General features: G+C 36.7%; 3 protein-coding genes across 4 annotated transcripts in view; 2 read left to right on the top strand and 1 right to left on the bottom strand.

Moving 5' to 3' along the window:
• LOC106095965 (mucin-2) overlaps window positions 1–1352 on the bottom strand; it is a 316849-nt gene extending 315497 nt beyond the window's left edge. For both annotated transcript variants that reach the window (XM_013263431.2, XM_059368100.1), the window contains exon 1: window positions 1305–1352. The gene's annotated coding sequence lies outside the window, so the exon portion shown is untranslated. The remainder of the gene's footprint in view (window positions 1–1304) is intronic.
• Window positions 1353–4853: 3501 nt separating this feature from the next.
• LOC106095960 (uncharacterized) lies at window positions 4854–8722 on the top strand. The gene is made up of 2 exons (XM_059367260.1): window positions 4854–5363; window positions 8639–8722. Exons 1-2 carry the CDS (start codon window positions 4854–4856, stop codon window positions 8720–8722), a joined length of 594 nt encoding a protein of 197 aa, XP_059223243.1.
• A 1023-nt stretch (window positions 8723–9745) lies between these two features.
• On the top strand, window positions 9746–10141 carry LOC131997018 (cation channel sperm-associated protein 2). The gene has a single exon (XM_059367259.1). It carries the CDS (start codon window positions 9746–9748, stop codon window positions 10139–10141), a length of 396 nt encoding a protein of 131 aa, XP_059223242.1.
• The last annotated feature ends 14839 nt before the right edge of the window (window positions 10142–24980 follow it).

Genomic DNA, 24980 nt, shown 5'->3' with positions numbered 1-24980 from the left:
CCCGCCCACCAAAACCCCTCGCAGGACATATATTCCAATTTGGACAATATGGATATCAAATGAAAGCTGTTTGAAAGTTGAGTACACATCTGTTATAAGAATTTGGTCCAAGGTGTCTACGGGGCCTTCCAACCACAAAACCACTTAAACGGGCATGAATGTCCAACGTCACAAAATGGGTATCAATTGAAAGGTCTTTGGGAGTTGACGACGAATCTGGTATACATATTTGGTATATTCTGGGACCGGCCCACCCCCTAAATACTCTTCAATGAGACGTGTAGTTCGAGCGGGGTAATATGCGAGTTAAAAGAAAGGTCTATGCCAGTAGAGTTCGAATCTAATGCTGATATTAGCATTCAAGAATCTGGGTCACGTCCAGCCAGGACAATAAAGGACTCATATAAATTTTCTTTTGGGCCTAGCGACGGGGTGACCGACCCTTTTGAAAACTCAATTTCATTCAGTGACAAATATTTTTGCGCATCGGTGCATAAGACAAAAATATGGATGCATATGCTCCTGTAGTTTTTTATGACCGTCATGAGTGAGGCATTCTGCCTTCGATTTAAATTTTCGTTTTTATACCCTACCCCATAGGATGGGGGTATATGAATTTCGTCATTCCATTTTTAACACCTCGCAATATTCGTCTAAGACTCCATAAAGTATATATATTTTTGAACGTCATGACATTTAAAGTCTATCTAGCCATGTCTGTCCGTACACAATTCTTATTCGGCTTGGCTGAAATTTTGCACAGTAACTTTTCTTGTGAACTGCAGTAGATGTATCAAGTATGGTTCTAATCGGTTCAAACCCTGATATAGCTTCACATAAAACGATCTCCCGAATAAATTTCTTCGGCCTCAAGAGGGCGCAATTCCTATGCAAGCGTATACGATGGAAATTTCTTGTTATGACCTTTTTTATTTTCTGCCTATAAACAGAAACCGTTCAAGTAACTTGACAAATGTGATCCATGGTGTAGGGTATATAAGATTCGGCCTAGCGGAACTAAACACACTATTACTTGTTTTGTTTTAGCACTTCGCTGAGACAAAATAGTTTACTAATTTACATGTAAATAGGGTAAGATAACTGGCTAATAGGATTAGTGACAAATATGCAGCTTTTGTATTTCTCGCAGGTAGATGATGAATAAAAAAACAAATGATTTAGGTAATATTAGGATAAATCAAAAGAATCTGTTACAAATTAAAGGGCGAAATATACTTGTGTGGCCCATACAGGTGTTCCAATTAGATATTTGTTCTAAGAATAATAGAAATGGAAAAATTTACCTGCGTAGGGTATTTTTCAGAGCAAGATGATGAATGTCTGAATTAACCTGCAAATAAAAAAAAAACAAAACATTAGTAACATTGTGAATAGATGTGAACACATGTAGAAAAATGATAACAGAAATAAGAAAAAATTTAGAATTTTTTGGGGCCCCCTTGAGAACCAGTCAGCGACCAAAACTGGAATCGGTAGGATATTTCCGTTAGAATATAGAGACCTACATTTAAACATATCATCTTTCTTTGGTAGTCTTCCTTGGCTCTGCATGTCCTAGGGCCAAGCAAGGGGCAAACTTGACGGCCATGGTGGACCTCAGAACTATTTGGTCTAAGGAAAGGTTGCAGAAGGCTCTTTCACAGTGCAGAGACCACAAAGGCAACATACGATTGGGACGTCTATAAGGCGGAGCTAAAAAAATCAAGGGCTGATCTAAGAAAATACAAGGGGGATTTTAAAAAGGCTCAGAACGAATCCTAGGCGAAGTTCTTCAACCGCGTGGAGAAACATCTGAGGCCCCCAGGCTAAGGTATATCATATCTTCGAAACCTATTACTTTGGAATATAGTTGGAAGTTACGGATTTTTGAACAATGTCTAGTGAGGAAACACTAGAAATATTCGCTGATACATATTTCCCGGGAAACTCTCCAACGGCCAATGTGGCGCCAGAAGAGATTATCACTGATATGAATTTGTCGAAGGTTGTTGGGGAAATTCTGTCGAAAATCCTTTGGGCGGTGAAAAGTTTCGACTTCTTTAAATCGCCATGATGTATCACCGGTTGACTTACAAGCTGTATCAGATAGACTCGCACTTTGGCTTAGGGAGATAGACTATGCTTGCATCAACGAAGGCGAAAGTTGTTCGACTTATTAGTTTGTCATCCTTTATGCTGAAGACTCTAGAAAGATAAAAGTTTATCTTAGTGCAAACAAAAGTTTATATTAGGGCAAAGGCAAGTCCACTGACACTGCCCTACACGAACTAGACCGCTACTTCGAAGGCTATCTCGCCATCAAGGAATACACAATGGTTGCATATCGTAACATTACGAGTGTTTTAAATAATGTTAAATGGACTCACAGTGGGATAGAATAAAAAATAGTAAAATATATGCCATTTGCGAACAGATAAGAATAACTCAATGCAATTTTAATTAGGCTAGGGCTAAGATGTAATTGATATCAGATCCTTAGTTTCAACGCCGCACCCAGAATAGGCCACCTCGGCATTTTGAAAAATTAATTTAGCTGTCAAATCTTCGTCGGATTTTCAAAAATTTCTTTTACTGGAATTTTAATTTTTGAAATTTTGGCAAAAATTAAATTTTCCAGGAGCCTAACAGGGTAAGTCGAAAGCTTGGTTTATATGGAAGCTATTTCAGGTTATAGGGTGGCCACAGTACACAGAAAAAAAATATCATGAACATTTTTTCAATTAAAAATGTTATTGAAAATTGATTTTTTTTTTCAATTATAATATTAACTGAAACCGGTATTTTTATACCCACCACCGAAGAATGGGGGTACATTTATTTTGTCATTCCGTTTGCAGCACATCGAAATATCCATTTCCGACTCTATAGAGTATATATACTCTCGATCGTCGTAAAAATCTAAGATGATCTAGTCATGTCCGTCCGTCTGTATGTTGAAATCACGATACAGTCTTTTAAAATAGAGATATTGAGCTGAAACTTTGCACAGATACATTTTTTTCCATAAGCAAGTAAAGTTAGAATTTGACTATATCGGACTTTATCTTGATATAGCCCCCATATTGACCGATCCACCGATTTAGGGTCTTAGGCCCATAACAACCACAATTATTATCCGATTTTGCTGATATTTGGGACAGTGAGTTGTATTAAGCCACTCGATATCCTTCTTCAATTTGGCTCCGATCGGTCTAGATTTGGATGTAGCTGCCATATGGATCGATATGACAATTTAAGGGTTTGGGCCCATATTAGGCGCATTTATTGTTCAATTATGGCAAAATTTGGGACAGTGAGTTAAGTTAGGCCCTTTGATATCCCTCTTCAATTTCGCTCCGATCGGTTCAGATTTGGATATAGCTGTCATATAGACCGATCTCTCGACTTAAGGTCTTGGGCCTATTAAAGGCGCATTTATTGTCCGATTTTGCCAAAATTTCGGACTGGGAGTTGAGCTAGACCCTTCGACATCCATTTACAATTTAGTCTAGATCGTGTCATATTGATCGGTCTATATGACATGATCTCTTGATTTCAGGTCTTGCGCCCATAAAATACGCATTTTTACTCCGATTTTGCCAAAATTTCCGACAGTGAGTTGAGTTAGGCCCCTCGACATCTTTTGGCAATTTGGTCCAGATCGGTTCAGATTTGGACATAGCTGTCATATAGACCGATCTCTCGATTTAAGGTCTTGGGACATAAAAGAGGCATTTACCGTCCGATTTCGCCGAAATTTGGGACAGTGAGTTGTGTTATGCCCTTCAACATTCTTGTTTAATTTGGCTTAGATCGCTCTAGATTTGGATATAGGTGTTATATAGACCGATGTCTCGACTTAAGGTCTTGGATATGCCATTTAACATTCTTCTTCAATTTGGCTTAGATGGGTTCAGATTTGGATATAGCTGCCATACAGACCGATCTCTCGATTTAAGGTTTTGGGCCCATTTATTGTGCGATTTCGCCGAAATTTGGGATAGGGAGTTGTGTCAGGCCCTTCGACATCCGCGTCATATATGGTTCAGATCGATCGATCTGACCCTATTTCAATATAGCTGCTATGTACATTATGTATTTTTCACCTCAAAGGTGGTTTACATATATACTCGAGGTAGCGGCTATCCAAAGTGCGGGCCGAACAAACTTAACGCTTTTTTACTTCTTATGTTGTTGTTGTATGTTGTTTTATAGGCAGAACACTTGTCTGAAAAAACTCAAACAGCGCCACTGTGCTATGTCTAAACACAACTGCCAAGATAAACGGATCAGAACCGTTGCATGGTTTCCAACATCCCCAAGTCATCTGAAATTTGTATTCATTTAGATGTGATTTTGGGTAACAATACTCTTCACTTCCAAATAAAATGAACTAAAATTGTGTTGGAAAAAATCTTGAAAGTAGAGCTAAAATTTTTCAAGGTGTCGTACTGAGTCAGCGATTAGAAATTGTTGTATACAATAACAACCAAGATTAAATGTACAACAGCAAATTTGTAAAAACCATAACACAACAAGTAATAAGTAAATATTTTTAGGGTATTTTTAGAAATTGGAGTACAGATCATATGGATATTTACATAATATGTTTTGAAATGAAACAATGAAACGGCCTTCAATGCTGTACATGTTCATAATTTAAAGTAGCCCCAAATACTAGTAGTTCCATTACAGGGTCATTAACAATGATTAAGTATAAATAAGACATTATATTTCAATCCAAATCAGCAGTCAATTAAGTTCTGTAACCCATATCATTTGGAGTAGCATAATATTCTACAATGAAATTATTTGACATTTTATTATTTGGCATCATTTTGGGCCTCATATTCATGGCTATGGCCCAAGAAGAAGAAGGCCCACCATCAGAACCAAGTCCACCATCAGAACCAAGTCCACCATCTGAACCAAGTCCACCATCAGAACCAAGTCCACCATCAGAGCCAAGTCCACCATCAGAACCAAGTCCACCATCTGAACCAAGTCCACCATCTGAACCAAGTCCACCATCAGAACCAAGTCCACCATCAGAACCAAGTCCACCATCAGAACCAAGTCCACCCACAGAACCAAGTCCACCATCGGAACCAAGTCCACCATCAGAACCAAGTCCACCATCAGAACCAAGTCCACCCACAGAACCAAGTCCACCATCAGAACCAAGTCCACCAACAGAACCAAGTCCACCATCAGAACCAAGTCCACCAACAGAACCAAGTCCACCATCAGAACCAAGTCCACCATCAGAACCAAGTCCACCATCAGAACCAAGTCCACCATCTGAACCAAGTCCACCATCTGAACCAAGTCCACCATCAACACCCACCACCAAAAAGCCAACAGTAAAAAAAACAAATAAAAACAAGAATAAAAATAAAAACAAAAATCAGAAAAATAAAAACAAAAACAACAAAAATAAAAATAAAAACAAAAAAAATAAAAATAAAAATAAAAATAAAAATAAAAATAAAAACAACAAAAATAAAAATAAAAATAAAAAGAATAAGAACAGAGGATGAAATTCTAAATAAAAATCAAAATAACGGAAATGGAATTAAAACTCAGGAATGAAGGCTATAAACGACAACATGATACTAAAAATTATAAATTTTTACGTAATATTTTTAAGTATATAATTACACAAAAATATATTTTTTGAAAATATAAAACGTAAACAAAAATGATTTTGACTATTGATTCTTTACTCTACTTGGCTATGACAGAACATTAGTCCCTTTAGCCGAACATAGAATAGCGTTTCAAGAGCCTCCATCTTCTGCAAATGCAAATTTTGCCCATTAACAGGAACTGGGGCAAATTTCTCACATATCAATGAGTGCAGTCCTATTCAAGATTAAACTCAATGATAAGGGGCCTCCTTTTTATAGCCGAGTCCGAACGGCGTGCCCCAGTGGAGAAGTGTTTACATGGCATAGTACCTCACAAATTTTGTCAGCATTAGCAGGGGAAAACCACCGCTGAAAATTTTTTTCTGATGGTCTCGTCAGGTTTCAAACCCAGGCGTTCAGCGTCATAGGCGCTCATTCCAAAATCTCTGACTCAAAGCTTCGAGGTGTATCCCACACTTTATCTTTCCATCGGGCTTTTGGATGTTGTTGTTGTTTTTGTTGTTGTAGTCCCATTTTCTTGTGGAAGTGGCGATCCTCGTCAAGCTCCTGTGGGTGAGCAAGCTCGTTTCGGTCCAAAGGACCGATCGCCGCGGGAACAAGGTGGCCATTGTTTATTTAAAGGCACCAATAACCCGGCTTGTCATATCGAGCATCATAGGCACTCAGCATTGGTGCAAGAGCCGGTGCCGCCCGGCCTCTCACTGAGACTCACCGCTCGATACCGCTGATTGCCCGATACAGTACACTACAGCTACCCCATATGGAGCTTTCCTAGAGATGGGCAATGGGTAAATACCCAAGAGGTATTTACCTGGTAAATAGGGTAAATACCCGGGTATTTACCCATATATACCCAAATGCTGGGTATTTATAATTTTGCACATATATTGGGTATAAAAACATTTTCCAATCAATTCTTTGTATATAAACCTGACCATTAAATTACATTCTGTTTGTAACACCTCGAAATATGCGTCTGAGACCCCATAAAGTATATATATTTTTCTGATCGTCATGTCTTTTTTAGTCGATCTAGCCATGCCCGTCCGTCTGTAATCTGGTATAGCTGTCATATATTCTCATATATTTGGCTGAAATATTGCAAGAGGTGTTTTGTTATGACTTCGAATAACTGTGTTTATAACCTAATAAAATCTCCCAATTTTGCTTCTTGAGCCCCTAAAAGGCGCAATTCTTATCCGAATGAACTGAAATATTACACAATGACTTTTACAATGTTCAGCATTAACTTATGGTCCGAATCGGACTATAACTTGATATAGCTCTAATAGCATAACAGTTCTTATTCAATATTATTTGTTTGCCTAAAAAGAGGTACCGCGCATAGAACTCGACAAATGCCATCCATGGTGGAGGGTATATAAGATTCGGCCCGGCCGAACTTAGCACGCTCTTACTTGTTTTAAATATATCCGCTACATAGACCGATCTCCAGACTTAAAGCCTAGAGGAAATAAATTGGTAGTTTTCTGGTAGACACCTATCCATTTCCGTGAACTGTGGTCCAGATCGGATTACATTTGGATATAGCTGCCCTATAAACCGGCCGGCCGATCTCCCGATAAAGGGTATTAAGGCCTTACAAGATCCATTTATTATCCGATTTCAATGAAAATTGGCACATTGAGTTCCTGTCAAATGTGGTTGACATCGGACCGAGTTCGATGAAATTTTGCACATTGAGTTCCGGCGGTGGATTCCTACACCTATTTGTTGAATGTGGTCCAGATCGCACCTTATTTGGATACAGTTGACATATAGACCAATTTCCCGATATGGAGTATTGACCCTATAAAAAGAGCATTTTTCATCCGATTTTGATGAGATATGAAACAGAGAGTTGAGATATTTGGATATAGCTGCCCTACAGACCCATCTCCGGATAAGGAGTATTGACCCTATAAAATGAATATTTTTCTTCACTTCTACAACTTTCTGAAATATCGTTCTAAATATCGTCCAGATCGGACCATAGAGTATAGACCCCATAAAAGAGCATTTTTCATCCGATTTTGACGAAATTTGAAATAATTAGTTTTGGTAGACTTCTAGCAGAACTCACTAGGCCTAATTTCATCGAAATCAAATGGAAAATGACTAATTGATTGCCTCAAGACTTTAAGTCTGCAGATCGGTCTGTATATCGGCTATATAAAGGCAGGTTTTTATATAGAGAATACGAAATTATCAACCATTTTTTGGAAAATGATTTCTTTACAAAAACATCTGAAAATTTAACCAAAAAAGGTATTTAGCTATCCCGTGCCGGGTCTTTTTGGCGTCCCGGTTTACGTGTAGCACTGTGATTGCCTTCAAAAGACTTCTTTGCTAGAGCTTCTTCATCTATTCGGACAACATGACTTAGCCAACGCAGCGGTTGTATTTTGATGCGTGTAACTAGGCTATCGTCGTCATAAAGCTCATACAGCTCTGGTCCATATATTTTGCGAATAATTTTTCTCTCAAACACTCTAAACACTGTCTCATCTCCTTTCACAAGTATCCATGCCTGGGAACCATAAAACAACACAGGTAGTGTTGAAGCCGGTTCAACAAAACTATCCTTATTATAGCATGAATTGAATCCATATATAACTGAATTACATACATAACTGAATTACATTGAATTGAATCTTTGAAATTGTTTAAGTATCTTTACATTTACTTTCTCTGTCGTGAATTTACTTATTTAAGTCATCTTGGTAATCCTTTGTCCATTCTATGCAAAAGGGCCGAAAGCTTTCACTCAAATGGATAAAGGGCGACCATGTTGACCAAATTGCCAATTCGCCTCTTCATAAATCTATGATTTTTTACCTGTATTGTACCGTCTTTACTTCACTTGTGCAGCATCAACTTAAGAAGGCTGTGAGGACATGCAGCTTTAAACTGAATAAACTGTAGCAATTGAAATCTGACCTGTTGCGTTTTATTTCATATGTTTTTCTCCATTCTTTACAATTTAGGAGCATCACTACAATTATACAGTTCATTTGCAACTATTTGCCACCCAATTCGTACAGGAAGTATCAGAGTCTTGCATTGTGTAATCTTCGCCCGTCGAGAGGCGGTCTTGTTTCTAAACTACCTACTTAATCAAAAGTAGCATCTGTTTTCCAGTATTATTCTTCGGTTTATTTCAAAACTGTGTCATTCGTTTCAGTTACGGTGGTGCCGAGGTAGAAACAAGTTGCTGACTATCTCAAAGTTGTGGTTCCCAACAATGGACAATGGCATTAGAAATTCTCCAATGTCTCATCATCTTCCGCACATGCCCTACACATGCTATCACTTGACGCAGCGATTTTGTACAAGTGAGCTGGTAGTTCTATGTGTCCTGTTATGACACCGAAAGCTATAATGACCTCCTGCTTACATTTCTCAGAAATAGCCTCGTCTTCTCACAATCCGAATCTCCCCATCCTACCGACCGTATCGCTGTTCCACCGTGTTAAATGCGCGTTCGTCGCCCACACCCTTTGCTCGGAATACGTCGAACCGAAAGGCTTCGGGCTAATCAAGTTTATTGACGGCAGTCGACTTAGAATGTCAAGATGATTAAGAATACATATATTTTGTTGGGTGTCAAATCAATATTTCAATGAGTTACAAACGGATTAGCGTAAGTATACCCCACCCTATGGTGGAGGGTAAAAAAAAGTTCGAAAAGCCCCTTTCGAAGGCTCAAATGTTAAAAAATTAACTTGCTTAATTTTAGCAGGCTACACTCAAAAAACATATGGCAAATTTCGGCTTTGTCGTTTATGAGTTTGAGCCAAACTAGCGAACACTTGAAAATAGCTACTATTTATTTGTTATAAAGATAAAACAAATTCCTCCTTCTGAATAAAATTTCTAATAGACTTCCTAATTAGACAAATAAAATAAATTCAATTAATTAAACTAAAATAATATTTTTAAACTTGAATGCTAATTAATAAGAGCCTCATGCGAAACGCCTACCATATAAATACCAGATTGTGCTGGCATCATACCATAGTTCGCATGGCTGTTTAATAAATACTACACAATCCTACTAAGTGATAAGTGAAAATTGCAATACAAATTGAAAAATGAAACTTTTGAAATTAATGACAGTTACGGTCCTGATGGCCATACTGCTTGTCCAATGTACCGCTAAATCTCAGCCTGAAGACTATTATGATGATGATTATGATGAAGATGAAGATTATGATGACAGCGATTTAAGTGATACCGGCACCGGAGATTCTTATTCAGGGGAGGCAGGCTCGGGTGAATCCGGAGAATCAGAAGCAGCTGGCGAATCAGACGAATCGGGTGAACCCGGATCAGGAAGCGGTCAATCTGTTTCTAAAAACCAACCGAAAAAGAAGAGCTCGGGACATAAAAAACCATTACATAAAAAGCATAGCCCCAAAAAACATATAAAAAAATTAGCATCCCGTAAGCTCAAAAAAGCTGTTGGCAGAAAGTCTCATCGTGGCTAAGCTGTTGTCGGTAAGAGCACATGGGGTCCTTTAAAAATTATGTTACCAATTGCTAAAAAATTTCAGATTATGAAGAATGGCAAAACAAAATTGGACCAAATACATTAAGGAGCAATGTTTAAAAGAAAAAGGAAGCTGTATATTCTTCAAATGAACAGCCAATTATATGAAAAATTAAAAAAAAAAATAAATGGTCAAAATTTCTTTTCATAAGGAAATTTTGTCCAAATTTCATTTCTATAGAAAATATTGACAAAATTTGATTTCTATAAGAACTTGTAAAAACTAAGATTAGGTTAGGTATGCTGGCAAATTTCACAGAAATCTGTTCAGATTAGGATACAGCTCTCGTATATATTTATCTGCCAATTTTTATACCGACCACCATAGGATGGGGGTTTAATTATCTAGCCATTTCGTTTGTAAAACCTCGGAATATTGATCTAAGTCCCCTAAAGTACATATATTCTAGATCGTCTCGACTTTCTGAGTCGATCTAGACATGTCCGTCCGTCCGTCTGTCGAAATTACGATTGCGATCGAACGCGTAAAGCTAGCCGCTTGACATTTTGCACAGATATTTACTATTGATGTAGGTCGTTGGGGATTGCAAATGGGCCCTATCGGTTCAGATTTGGATATAGCTCCCTTATTAACCGATCTACCGATTTGACTTCTTGAGCCCCTGGGAGTCACAATTTTTATACCCTCCACCATAGGATGGGGGTATACTAATCTAGTCATGCCGTTTGTAACACCTCGAAATATGCGTCTAAGACCCCATAAAGTTTATATATTCTTGATCGTCGTGGCATTTTAAGTCGAACTAGCCATGTCCGTCCGTCTGTCTGTCGAAAATTTTGCACAAATCCTTCATATTAGTGTAGGTTGGTTGAGATTGTAAATGGGCTAAATCGGTCCATGTTTTGATATAGCTGCCATATGAACCGATCTTGGGTCTTGACTTCTTGAGCCTCTAGAGAGAGAAATTATAATCCGATTTCGCTGTAATTTTGTACAACGGCTTCTCCCATGGCCTTCAACATACGTGTGCAATATGATCTGAATCGATCTATAGCTTGATACAGCTCCCATTTAAACCGATCTCCCGAGTTTGCTTCTTGAGCCCCGAATCGGACTATAACTTGATATAGCTCATCTTCCTCCTCGTTCTCCTCGTTCTCCTGCTCCATTCTTATTCATTATATTTTGTTTGCCTTAAAAGAGATACCGCGCAAAGAAATTGACAGATGCGATCCATGATGGAGGGTATATAAGATTCGGCCCGGCCGAACTTAGGACGCTTTTACTTGTTTTATCTGAATTGGCTACAATTTTGCACATAGTGTTCTGCTATGACTTTCAACTACTGTGCCATATAAACCGATCTCCCGAATTGACTTCTTGAGCCAATGGAATCCAAAATTTTTGTTCGATTTGGCTGAAATTTAGCATGTGCTGCTCTGTTGTGACTTCCAAGTACGATACCCAGCGGTCTATAACCTAATATAGCTTCCATATAAACCGTTCTCCCTATTTGACTTCTTGAGCTTTCACAAGCAGCAATATTTGTCCGATTTGGATGAAATTTTGCATGCAGTGTTCTATTATGACTTCCGATAACAAATCGCTTCATAAACTGTTATTGCTCCCATATAAACTGATCTCCCGATTTGACTTCTTGAGCCCCTGGAAGCTGCAATTTTTGTCTGATTTGGCTAAAATTTTGCACGTAGTGTTCTGCTATGACGACTTCCAACAACCGTGCCAAGCACGGTACACATCGGTCTATAATCTGATATATAGTCCCCATACAAACCGATCTCCCGTTTCGAACTCTTGATCCCTTACAAGCCGCAATTTTTATCTGATTTGGCTGAAATTTTGCCTAGTACGGTCCAAATCGGTCTATATCCTGTTATAGTTCCCCTATAAACCGATCTCCTGATTTGACTTCTTGAGCCGCAGGATGCCGCAATTTTTGTCCGCTTTGGCTGAAATTTGGCAAATAGTGTTCTGTTTAGACTCCAAACAACTGTGCCAAGTGCGGTCCGAATTGGATTATAACGTGATATAACTGCCAAATAAACCGATTCCCCGATTTGACTTCTTGAGCCCTATCAAGCCGCAATTTTCGTCCGATTTGGCTGAAATGAGGCATAGTTTGTTGTGACTTTGAAAAAACTGTGTCAAGTACGGTCTATAACCTGATACAGCTTCCATATAAACCGATCTCACGATTTGACTTTTGAGCCGTTACAAGCCGCAATTTTTGTCCGATATGTCGGAAATGCATGCGGTGTTCTGTTACGACTTCCAATAACTGCGCCAATTAAGTCTATAACTTGATATTGCTGTCTCTCGATCATCCGTGTTCGGTTTCATAAGCTTTAATTTTTGCTGGTTTGACTGAAGTTTGGTATGTAGAATAAATTTTTGGTCTTCAACTGACCTTATTTTGTATAAATTTTTAGCAGAATCCATGGTGGTGAGTTCCCAAGATTCGGCCCGATAATCATATTCGTACTCTACTCTCGATTGGATACTCTACTCAGATTTGGGCTTGAGGCGGCGCCCTTGGTACTTCGATGTATGTTTTGACATGATATTTGTATTCTACTTCCAAATACTTTTCATTTGAGTCCATGTTTTCCCGATCAGTCTATTTTGATTTTTGTGCGATACTTTTGGGTAGTTTTGGGATTGGGCGGCTTCCTAGATGCTTGGATCATATTCTTAATATCATATTCGTACGCTACTCCCAAATACTCTTCATTAGAGTTCTATTTTGCCCCGATCCGTTCACTTTTTATTTTGGGTGGTTTTGGGCCTGGGACGACCTCCAGGGTAATTGGACCCAATTTTTTACACCATATTCGTATTTAACTCCCAAATACCTATCACTTGGCTCCCATAATGTCCCAATCGGTAATTATGTCCTGCTTGGGCGTCTTGGGGGATGGGGAGGACCCCTCAGATAACAACGAATAAATTCTTATTTCTGATTTGTAGTCTACTATTAAATATCTTTCATTTTATACCCATATTGTCCAAAGCGGCAAAAGAGTCCTGTTAAGTAGTGTTTTTGGGGTGGTGAACTCCCCCGACACTCAATGTGACCTTTTTATGCCAAGTTCGCACACTACTCTACAATACCTTTCATTTGACACCCATATTGCCCCAATCGCTAAACATGTCCGTTGCAATGGGTTTTGGGATGGGTTTTCACCATAGGTTATTTGACACCAAATTTTACACCAATTTCTTGTTTTTAGGGTACCGTTAGGTGGCATACAAAATTTCGCTCAAATCGGTGTATCCATGTCCGATATCTGACGTTTTTGAAAATGGTGGCAAGGGGGAGGGTCCGCCCCACTTCGGTTATAAAAAAATGTGGTACCCTATTTTTTTAACTCCCTTAGGAAATTTTGTTAAATTTCATACCTTTAGTATCCTTTTATTATGGAAATGAAATTTTTACAACATTGTATTTCTCTGTCCTCTTTGCCCGTGTAACAGTCGACATTTTTTTTGTTATCGATATTTTAAGTGTCAAAAATAATTGATACTGAAGCCCAATATGATTAGGTACAAAGGTCATGTAAACAAAACTTACCAAAGTAACATCAAAGCCTGTCAGCACATGGTTTTCTTTTAACACACTATGCACAACAACACTACACAAAACCAAAACAAACTGTTCTTATTCTTGTTCATCTTCATCTTCATTCCAATTTTTTTTTGCCAAACACTAGCACTTTAGCTTACATATTTTGCATCTCTCTCTCTACCTCTCCGTGGTTTTTTGCTGGATTTACAATAATTAATATTTCTTTACTCTTGTAGATCACCAAACACTTTGTCAACTAAAAACAACAAAACTTATCTGTGGCAGAGGAAAGGAATGGGAGGATGAGAGGCAAAACTTAAAAAAAACATTGGGGATTGTTGGGGCAATAGATTTATTTTAAATTTGAAATCACTTATTGTTCTTTTTCACCCATTTATTTAACTTATGTTTTGTTATTTCAAATTATTATTGTATGTTCCAAAACAGTATGATTTTTCTTAAAATATTTTGCAATTTCTTTTACCACGTCTAACCACTTACAAACTTGCAGACAACTGAAGTATTGAAGATAAAGGTGGTCATTCAAACATATGAAAAGAGAGACAGGGAGAGAGAGAGAGAATCAGTACTGTGTTTGACATTGTGTTGTTATTATTATTAGCAAGGGGCTGGGAGGGGGAAAGCTAATTATCTGTCATAAGATGGAGGCCGCAAAAGAGCGTGAGTGAGTAATTATGAATATTCTCCCGATTAAAATCTCTTTTTTTAACCATCCACAATAGTTTGGCATAGAAAGTGTGTACCCCCATGCACTTGGCGAAATAGGGAAGAAATGTAATGATTGCACAAAAACAAGTTTCCTCAATACAAAATGTACAGGTTGTTCCTAATTTGATCAATGTTTATAATACAGAAGTGCTTGAATAGTTAAGTGAGGATATGTCTATGGCGACTTTAATCCAATAATGTGTTATTCAATTAAGTTTTACCATGAAAAGAATCAATTTAAAATTAAATTAGAAAATATTTCAATGCAGTACCTCTAGCCTTAATTTTATTGACAGTCAAAAACTGTTGAGCGTGTACTCTACAATCGATTCATTGTTTTATTTGCATGGGAGTTGGTGAAAAGATGACCATAAGGGTTAAAATCCGAGGAGGGTAAAATTTGCATGAATAGCAAGTTTTGACAGGGATTACAAGTAAAAGCGTGTTAAGTTCGGCCGGGCCGAATCTTGGGACCCCACCACCATGGATTCTACTAAAAATTTAAACAAAATAAATAAGTTCTAGGGCATAATTTTATTCTACATACCAAACATCTGTCAAACCAGCAAATATCAAAGCTTCTAGGAACCGAACAGGGATAATCGAGAGGCCGCTTTATATGGAAGCTATATCAGGTTATAGACTGATTTGGACCGTATTTGGCACCGTTGTTGAAAGTCTTAATAGAACACCGCAAGCAAAATTTCTGGCCATTCAGACAAAATTTGACTCGATAAGTCAAATCGGGAGATCGGTTTATATGAGAGCTATATCAGGTTATAGACCAATTTGGACCGTACAAAACACATTTATCGGAAGTCATAACAGAACACTACCTGCAAAATTTCAGCCGAATCGGACACAAATTGCGGCTTGTAAGGGCAAGAAGTCAAATCGGAAAATAGGTTTATATGGGCGCTATATTAGGTTATAGACCGATTTCGACCGTACGAGATGCAAAATTTCAGCTAAATCGGTCAAAAATTACGGCCTGTATGGGCTCAAGAAGTCAAATCGGGAGATCGTTTTATATGGGAGCTATATCAGGTTATGCACCGATATGGACCGTACTCGGCACAGTTGTTGAGAGTTATAACAGAACACTACATGCAAAATTTCAAAATCGGAAAAAAATTGCGGCTTCCAGGGGCTCAAAAACTCAAGTCGAGAGATCGGTTTATATGGGAGCTATATCTAAATCTTAACCGATATGCCCCATTTACGATCCCCAACGACCTATATCAAAACTAAGTATCTGTGCAAATTTTTAAGCGGCTAGCTTTACGCGTTCGACCGCTATCGATCTCAACAGACGGACGGACATGGCAGGATCGATTCGGAGCTTCGAGACGTTCAAGAATATATATGCTATATGGGGTCTTAGACGAATATTTCGAGGTGTTACAAACGGAATGACTAGATAAGTATACCCCGGCGTCAATTTAAACGTCTCATGTAAATTCGGCTGAAAATTATGGATTCTATATCCATATCCATCCACAGCCATATCGGATGAAAGATATATATACTAGCTATATCTAAATCTAAACCGATTTTTATAAAATTTTGCACATACATTGAGACTTCACAAAAACGACTACACGCCAAATTTGGTATAGATTGGACCAAAATTGTGGCTTCTATATCTAAATCTGAACCAATTTTTATGAAATTTTTCAAAACAGTCCGTGGCAAATTTTGTGCGGATCGGTTGAAAATTGTAGCTTCTATGGCCATTTAAGTGAAAATCGGGCGGCACATATATATGGGAGCTATATCTAAATCTGAACTGATTTTTATGAAATTTTGCATACATATGGAGACGTCAAATAAAACACCCCATGCCAAATTTTGTAAAGATCGGTAAAAAATTGTGGCTTCTACAGCCTTAAACGACCATATCGGATGAAAGATATATATGGGAGCTATATCTACATATGGACCGATTTTCATGATATTTTCCACACATATTAGAACGCACAGTGGGCCAAATGGCAAAAAAATTGGAAATAAGTCTACAACTTTTTATCTGTTGATTTTAGCCATACAAAATGTTCTAGACATTTGTAGAGGAGGACATAGGCTTTCAGAAAAGTGCTGTTGTTGGTCCATATCTTTAATACAGGGTGAGCTACAGGGTGTGAAAGTTGACCACTTTTGACTTCTCCAAGCTTCTGGGGGCCATAACTTTTGATCTACTCAACCGATTTACATGATTTAGGACTCTAGAGAAAGAGCTTGACAAGATCTAAAAAACTTATGCATAAAGTACCATGCCATCGTGTACTGTTAAGGAGTTATGAATTGTTTAATTTTAAAATATGAAAATTTGGCCTTGGTTTTTTTCAGTGTTTTTTTAATAACTCCGTCAATTTTAAAGCTATAAACTTCATACTTCACACAAATTATGCCAGCATATGTGTGCATAAAATACAAAAGGAATCACGTGAATATCTTTAGCGGTTTAAAAATGGCATCGTTTTCAATATGAAAAATATTTTTTTTGTCAAAAAATTGCAAAATTTTTCAAAAAAGATACTCCCATTTCCTTTAAGTTTTCGCAAACTTTGGCCGTCAAAGCATTATCATTTCTTTCCATTTTCACAAAGTCGAGGTATTAAGAAAAGTTTTAAGTGCTAATTTGGCTAATTTCGATATCAAACAACACCGTTATCTTAAGACCAAAATGGCCAATTTTTTTACTAAACTTCAAAAGTTTCTCACTGGAAAAAAAGTTCCACGGGGATTTTTTCGCTTTTTTTGAACTTAAATGAAAGCTTAAAATGTTCCCAACATTTTAAGGTATGTCTCGCCATATCCTAGCCATAAATGAGATCGTAGCGATCAAAATACTGAAAAAAGTCAATTTTCAAGTAGTGCTATATTCATTGCTAAAAAACAAGTATTACGTCACATTTTATTGCAAAGATGTTAAATAAACTTTTATTTGGTAACACTTCTTCTACAAAACACAAAAAGAATCATGGAAATATCTCTATTCTATTCCATTTTATGGAACCGGCAATAAAAAAGTCAATTTTTCAAAAAAGTCGAATTTCCCAAATTTTGTTTTTGTTGTCCTAATTGCACATGACACACTATAGCCATATTTACGCAACATACCTTATCGTAAAGGAAATTTTCATACCTTTCCAACGATGTATAAAACATTTCTCAACTCGGATTCTATCTACTCTAAAATTCATTTACACTTCATTAAACTCTATATAAAAATGTCTATTTGTGAAATGGAACCTTATATGGGGCCTACACTAAAACATTGATAGATTTGCCCAGGGTTTACAATACAAATGTGTTAGAATAAAAAAAGGTCTCCTGCCAAAGTTTAAAAAAATTGGAATAAAAATATGTGTTTTAGAGCGAAAACACTTCGCATCGGCGTGCGTTTATATGTATATTAGCTACTCCCAAAATAAAAAAGCATTTTAGTTTTGTATTATTTGATTTTATTCTCTACCAAATAATCTAAGGTATCAAAATTTAAAAGCTCTTTAATTTGAATGGCATCGGGATCGTCCTTATCTATATCGTCACATATTTTTGGTAGCCATTTAGTTCTGATGCTGTATAGTACCGGATCAGACGATAACAATAAATATTGAAGTAAATCATAATTTTGGTTAAATTTGGTGCTCTTTCGGGTATTGAAAAGCCGGAACTGTTTAACATCTCTATTACGGGATTCCTGAGCTTCTTCTGTAAGTTCTCCTAACGGAAGTATGTTGTATTCCACAATTTCCTTGCCATGATGTAAGACTTTATGTACTGTCGGTGTTAAAGCTTTCCACGAATATAAATCAGATAAAATGTTTTTTGTGTCATTACTATAAGCTTCAAATTTGGTTGAATTTATCATCTTTTTGCTATTGATTACAGCCAAAATCACTTTGAATCGTCTTAGCAAGTGTTCATCAAGACCGGTTATTTTAGATGTCGATACGGGGTCCTCAAAAAACCGCCTTGCCGAGTTGCCATCATTTGTGCTTCCGTATCCGTAAAGAGGTTTATCTATTATAAGTCCCTTTTGTTTAAACTCCAACTGGATTCGATTCTTCTCTTCCTGCCTCATTTTGTGAAGATCTTGGTTGTTTCTAGCAGAGACATCGCGGTTTCCAGGGCTAGTCCGATATTTAAGGTCATACGATAAATGCAAACAATACTCCATGAATCGAATTCTACAGTGCAGGGGCGAAATACCGAAATTGAGCGCATTTTCGTTTACTAAATTTTCATCAGACTTGTCCTCGAATTGCCCATTCTTCTTGCCACAAATATTGCATCTCCAATTGGACATAACGCCAGTTAATGCGTTTGCCACCTTTCCATCGATCATAGTGAGTTGTAGTTGAAACGAAACTTTTATATTTCTTCCCAATTGGTTTATAACAATCATGGGTAATGCAGCAATTTCTTCCTTTATTTCGTTCACCAAAGATCGTGTTGTGTTCCGGTCTTCCTTTGTATACTCAAACCGAATTGGGCGACATAAATATTTTGACCCAGGTGTTCTATTTATCCATATATCTTGAAATGCATTTTCTTTCGATGATGAAGATTGGTCCTTGTACAATCTCATTCTCAATGGTACTAATGATGCCATGAAAATTGATGCGAAGTTGGTATCTATTTCTGTTTGTTGCTTATATTCGGAAAATCCAGATGATCCATCACAACCCCATTTGCTGATCAAAACCACTTCGGAATTATTACATGTGTTCAACTGTTCTTCAGTAAAATTAGAAATAATTCTAACAGCTGTATTTTCAACAAGATCAGCAAGTTTCACTCTTGCTTTTAATTCGTCCACGTATATATTTGATGGCACCATTTTCGTCCTGGTGTTGTACAATTTATGTTTTGAGGGTAAACAACCCCATCCTTTTTCACGAAGAGCCTTCCTCATTGTTGAGTATTTGTTTCTTGAGAGGCCTAGGTTCAAAATCAGGGCCAGTGCATCTTCCTCCGTGAATTCTGTAGTCGATTTTGGAGTTGGAATACTTTCTACCATTCTCTTTACCCTTTTCGGAGATGCTAATGGTAAAACATCGACAATTCGTCCAACATTTTTTGGTTGTGTTTTTAACAATGCTGTTTTGAACGTATCTTTTATTAAATTTGGCGGATGTGCCGCCAATAGTTCCTCTTGTTTTTTCTTTTTGGTTTTCTCCGTAACTTCGTCGTATGCTTTGCTAGGCCGGCCGGGAATCAGCGGTTTAATTTCAATAAGTAGATCCGATTTCAGCCACTTCTCATACATTTTGAAAAACTTGATTTTTGCGAATGAACATTCTGGCAACCTTCTCTCAAATGATTTGTAGAATTTTTCAAGTTTGTCTAAAGCGTCTTTATTTAGCCTTATTCCATATATGTGGTCCAAAGTGTAAACAAGTTCCTTAAATGACTCCGTGTATGATTTGGAATCATTTTTGATGTCCCATACAATTTTCGAAAGAGTGGAATACTTCAGTATGACTTCCATAACTTATAAATGTCCTTTACGCCTCTACAAAATATAATGAAGAAAATTTGGATTTTGTTCAAATATTTATGCAATATATTCACAATTAATGACCCATTTCAGGTATCAGACGCAATCGTAAAAAGGGGTCCAAAGTGCCTCTTTTTACTTACTCTTCTATAATTATTTACCTGGACTCGAATTTGGTTAAAAAAAATGACAATGAATTTTTTATGGGTAGGTTTTTTCACATTCATTGATACGGTGGATTTCCTGGGAATTCGACATAGCGAAACAGGTAACATTTGTCTGCATCAAATCTTAACACAAATATATATATATATGCAGGTATATTTCTAGGTTACTTTTTATTCAAAAATCATCAGCTTACATTAAAAATAGATGTAGGTACTATACAAACGCACGCCGATGCGAAGTGTTTTCGCTCTAAAACACATATTTTTATTCCAATTTTTTTAAACTTTGGCAGGAGACCTTTTTTTATTCTAACACATTTGTATTGTAAACCCTGGGCAAATCTATCAATGTTTTAGTGTAGGCCCCATATAAGGTTCCATTTCACAAATAGACATTTTTATATAGAGTTTAATGAAGTGTAAATGAATTTTAGAGTAGATAGAATCCGAGTTGAGAAATGTTTTATACATCGTTGGAAAGGTATGAAAATTTCCTTTACGATAAGGTATGTTGCGTAAATATGGCTATAGTGTGTCATGTGCAATTAGGACAACAAAAACAAAATTTGGGAAATTCGACTTTTTTGAAAAATTGACTTTTTTATTGCCGGTTCCATAAAATGGAATAGAATAGAGATATTTCCATGATTCTTTTTGTGTTTTGTAGAAGAAGTGTTACCAAATAAAAGTTTATTTAACATCTTTGCAATAAAATGTGACGTAATACTTGTTTTTTAGCAATGAATATAGCACTACTTGAAAATTGACTTTTTTCAGTATTTTGATCGCTACGATCTCATTTATGGCTAGGATATGGCGAGACATACCTTAAAATGTTGGGAACATTTTAAGCTTTCATTTAAGTTCAAAAAAGCGAAAAAATCCCCGTGGAACTTTTTTTCCAGTGAGAAACTTTTGAAGTTTAGTAAAAAAATTGGCCATTTTGGTCTTAAGATAACGGTGTTGTTTGATATCGAAATTAGCCAAATTAGCACTTAAAACTTTTCTTAATACCTCGACTTTGTGAAAATGGAAAGAAATGATAATGCTTTGACGGCCAAAGTTTGCGAAAACTTAAAGGAAATGGGAGTATCTTTTTTGAAAAATTTTGCAATTTTTTGACAAAAAAAATATTTTTCATATTGAAAACGATGCCATTTTTAAACCGCTAAAGATATTCACGTGATTCCTTTTGTATTTTATGCACACATATGCTGGCATAATTTGTGTGAAGTATGAAGTTTATAGCTTTAAAATTGACGGAGTTATTAAAAAAACACTGAAAAAAACCAAGGCCAAATTTTCATATTTTAAAATTAAACAATTCATAACTCCTTAACAGTACACGATGGCATGGTACTTTATGCATAAGTTTTTTAGATCTTGTCAAGCTCTTTCTCTAGAGTCCTAAATCATGTAAATCGGTTGAGTAGATCAAAAGTTATGGCCCCCAGAAGCTTGGAGAAGTCAAAAGTGGTCAACTTTGACACCCTGTAGCTCACCCTGTATTAAAGATATGGACCAACAACAGCACTTTTCTGAAAGCCTATGTCCTCCTCTACAAATGTCTAGAACATTTTGTATGGCTAAAATCAACAGATAAAAAGTTGTAGACTTATTTCCAATTTTTTTGCCATTTGGCCCACTGTGGAACGTCAAATAAAACACCTCGTGCAAAATATTTTACAGATCGGACTAAAACTGTGGCTTCTATAGTCATAAAAGTCCATGTCGGATGAAATATATATATGGGAGCTATATCTAAATCTGAACCGATGTTTATGAAATTTTGCATATATATGTAGAATAAAATACCCAATGCCAAATTTTGTGAAGATCGGACGAAAATTGTGGCGTCTACAGGCTTAAAAAGCCATATTTTAAGAAAGATAAATATGGGAGCTATATCTAAATCTGAACCGATTTTTTCCAAAATCAATAGCGTTTGTCCTTGGGCCAAAAAAGAGATATGTGCAAAATTTCGTGACAATCGGACAACAAATAGGACCTGCACTTTGATTACAAGAATACATGGACTTACAGACGGACATGGCTAAATCGAATCAGAAAGTGATTCTGAGTCGATCGGTATACTTATACAATGGGTCTAGCTCTTCTCCTTCTTAGTGTTGCAAACAAATGCACAAATCTATAATACCCTGTACCACAGTGGTGGTTCAGGGTAAAAATATTTCCGAGAGACAAATGTAGTACAGTAACATTTTCAGGAAAATAACTTGTTTGACTTAAAATATTTCTTTTTTAGACCCACTACCAATGAATATCAAATTATCCACCTCCGACTCAAAAAAGTAAATACTATATGCTTAACCATCGTAAAACTCTATGAATTATTCAGCCAAGTCCATTCGTCTGTCCGTCTGTTAAAATCACGCTACAAAGTTTAAAAATGGAGATATTGAGCTGAAACTATGCACAAATTCTTTTTTATATTCGAAAACAGGCTATTTCTTGATACAGCCCCAATATAAACCGATTTGGCGATTTAAGATGTTAGGCCCACTAAAGCCTGATTTATTAGCCGTTCGCTTTGCAAGACTCTTCGATATCCATGCTAAGTATGGTGCAGATTGTTAAATATTTGCATACAGTTTCTATATATACCGATATCCCGATTAAAAGTTTGGGGCCATAAAATGCGTATTTATTATAAAAATTTCTCTGAATTTTCGCTCCACATGTCATTGTTCTTCTGTTTAATATTAGGAGATATGCGAAAAATTATTACTACTGAAGCCCAACATGACACACTCGGTACATGTTTTTGTAGTAAAGGGTGCATTGTATGTGTTTTTTTGAAACACTTTCCTATAGCTCTTAAAAATTACCCTTTAGAACGAATGCCATGCATACAAAACTTACCAAAGTAAAATCACAATATTGGCAGCACTTGATTTTCTTTCAGCACACTTTGCACAACAACACAAAACCAAAACAAACTGTTCTTGTTCATCTTCATTATTGTTATTGTTTTTTTTTCACTATTAATAGTTATAGGGAATTATAAGAAAATGTTGCCAAACACTTCTCTTTGCACTTTAGCATCTCTTCATATTTTATTGTTTACTTAATAATTATTCTTCACAATCTGCCCGATCACCAACCCCTTTGTCAACTAATGACTTCTCTGTGGCAGAGTAAGAGAGAGTGAGGATGGGAGACAAAAGAAGACAAAAAAAAAACAATGGAGTTTGTTGGGTTTTAAGTTTATTTTACATTTAAAATCTCAAAGCAATCACTTTGTTTCTATTTTCACATTTTTGTTGAACTTATGTTTTGTCATATGTTTGTTGTGTTTATATTATTGTTGTTGTTATGTTTGTTCCACACAAAATGTAATTTTTTTCTTTAAATACTTTGCAAAAAATGTTTATCACGTCTAATCACTTGTAAACTTGGAGCCAACTAAAGTATTGAAAATAAAAGTGGCCATTCAGACATATGAGAGAGAGAGAGTAGGAGAGAGAACCAATACGGTGTGCGGAAAAGATAATTCTTTGTCATAACACCAGGACCGTAAGAGAGCGTCACTGAGTAGTTACAAAAACTCTTACAATTAAAATCTCTTTGTTTATCCATTCACAATAATTTGGCATAGAAATGTGTGTTGTCCCCCATGCACTTTGTAGTGAACAAATGTTATGATTGCACAAAAACGAAATTGCCATGTTCAAAATGTTAAAGTCGTCCTGAATATTAATTATGATTAAAATTTTGAAGTTATTAAATAGTCTTAAATGTACCTATGGAAACTTAAATTATTCATTATGTTATTTCATTAAGTTTAGCCATAAAATTAGTTAATTTAAAATTTAATAAGAAACAAGTAAAAATATGCTAAGTTCGGCTGGGCCGAATCTTGAAATACCACCACCATGGATTTTACCTAAGATTTACACAAATGCACTTAGTTGAAGGGCATATGAGTACCATATGTAGCAAAATTCTGCCAAATCAGACAAAAATTTGAAGCTTCTGCGAGCCATAGAAGATTAATCGCGGGATCAGTTTATATGGAAGCTCATCGGGTTATAGAACGATTTGGACCGAACTTGGCAAAGCTGTTGGAAGGTATTATAGGACAAGTTTCAACCAAATTGGCCAACAATTGTGGCTACCAGGCCAAATTAATATTTGGAGGAATGATTAGATAAGCGGTCGAACGAATAAAGCTCGCCAGTGGAAATTTTTCACAGATACTTCTTACCGAATATACTCTCGAAGGCCACCGTAGCGTAGAGATTAGCATGAACGCTTGGGTTCCAATTCTGGCAAGAAAATCGGAAAAGGATTTTTCCCTCCTAATGCTGGCACATTTGTGACTTATTATGCCATGAATAGAAGCCGTTCGAATTCGGCCTATAAATAGCAGTCATTGAGCTTAAATTGAGGAATGAAGAGTATCCCAAAGATGAATGGTACTTGTACATCATCCAATATCTAAAAATTATATAGCGTATGTTTCCTTCCAGACAAACTTACACAATCTGATTCTACGGAACAAACAACAAGTCCCATATAGTCATGATTTGTCATATGCCCATTTAAAGCGTTTTTGGGTGATAGGGTGACCCCCTATACCGAAATCAACAAACTATAAAACCTATTTCTCTTTTCTGACCTTATTCGCAATCTTCTCTCGAATACCTTTCATTTGAGTCCCATATAGTCATGGTCGTCATAAAAACCTATTTTTGGGTATTTTGGGGTTGGGGCGGCCCCCTAGTTATTTGGGCCCACTTTTTAATATGAAATTCGTTCTTTACACCTGAATACCTTTGTCGCTCGTCTGTCGAAAGCACG

This window comes from Stomoxys calcitrans, chromosome 4 (genome assembly GCF_963082655.1).
Source record: "Stomoxys calcitrans chromosome 4, idStoCalc2.1, whole genome shotgun sequence".
Classification (NCBI taxonomy): domain Eukaryota; kingdom Metazoa; phylum Arthropoda; class Insecta; order Diptera; family Muscidae; genus Stomoxys; species Stomoxys calcitrans.
This window is presented reverse-complemented; position numbering and strand designations above follow the sequence as displayed.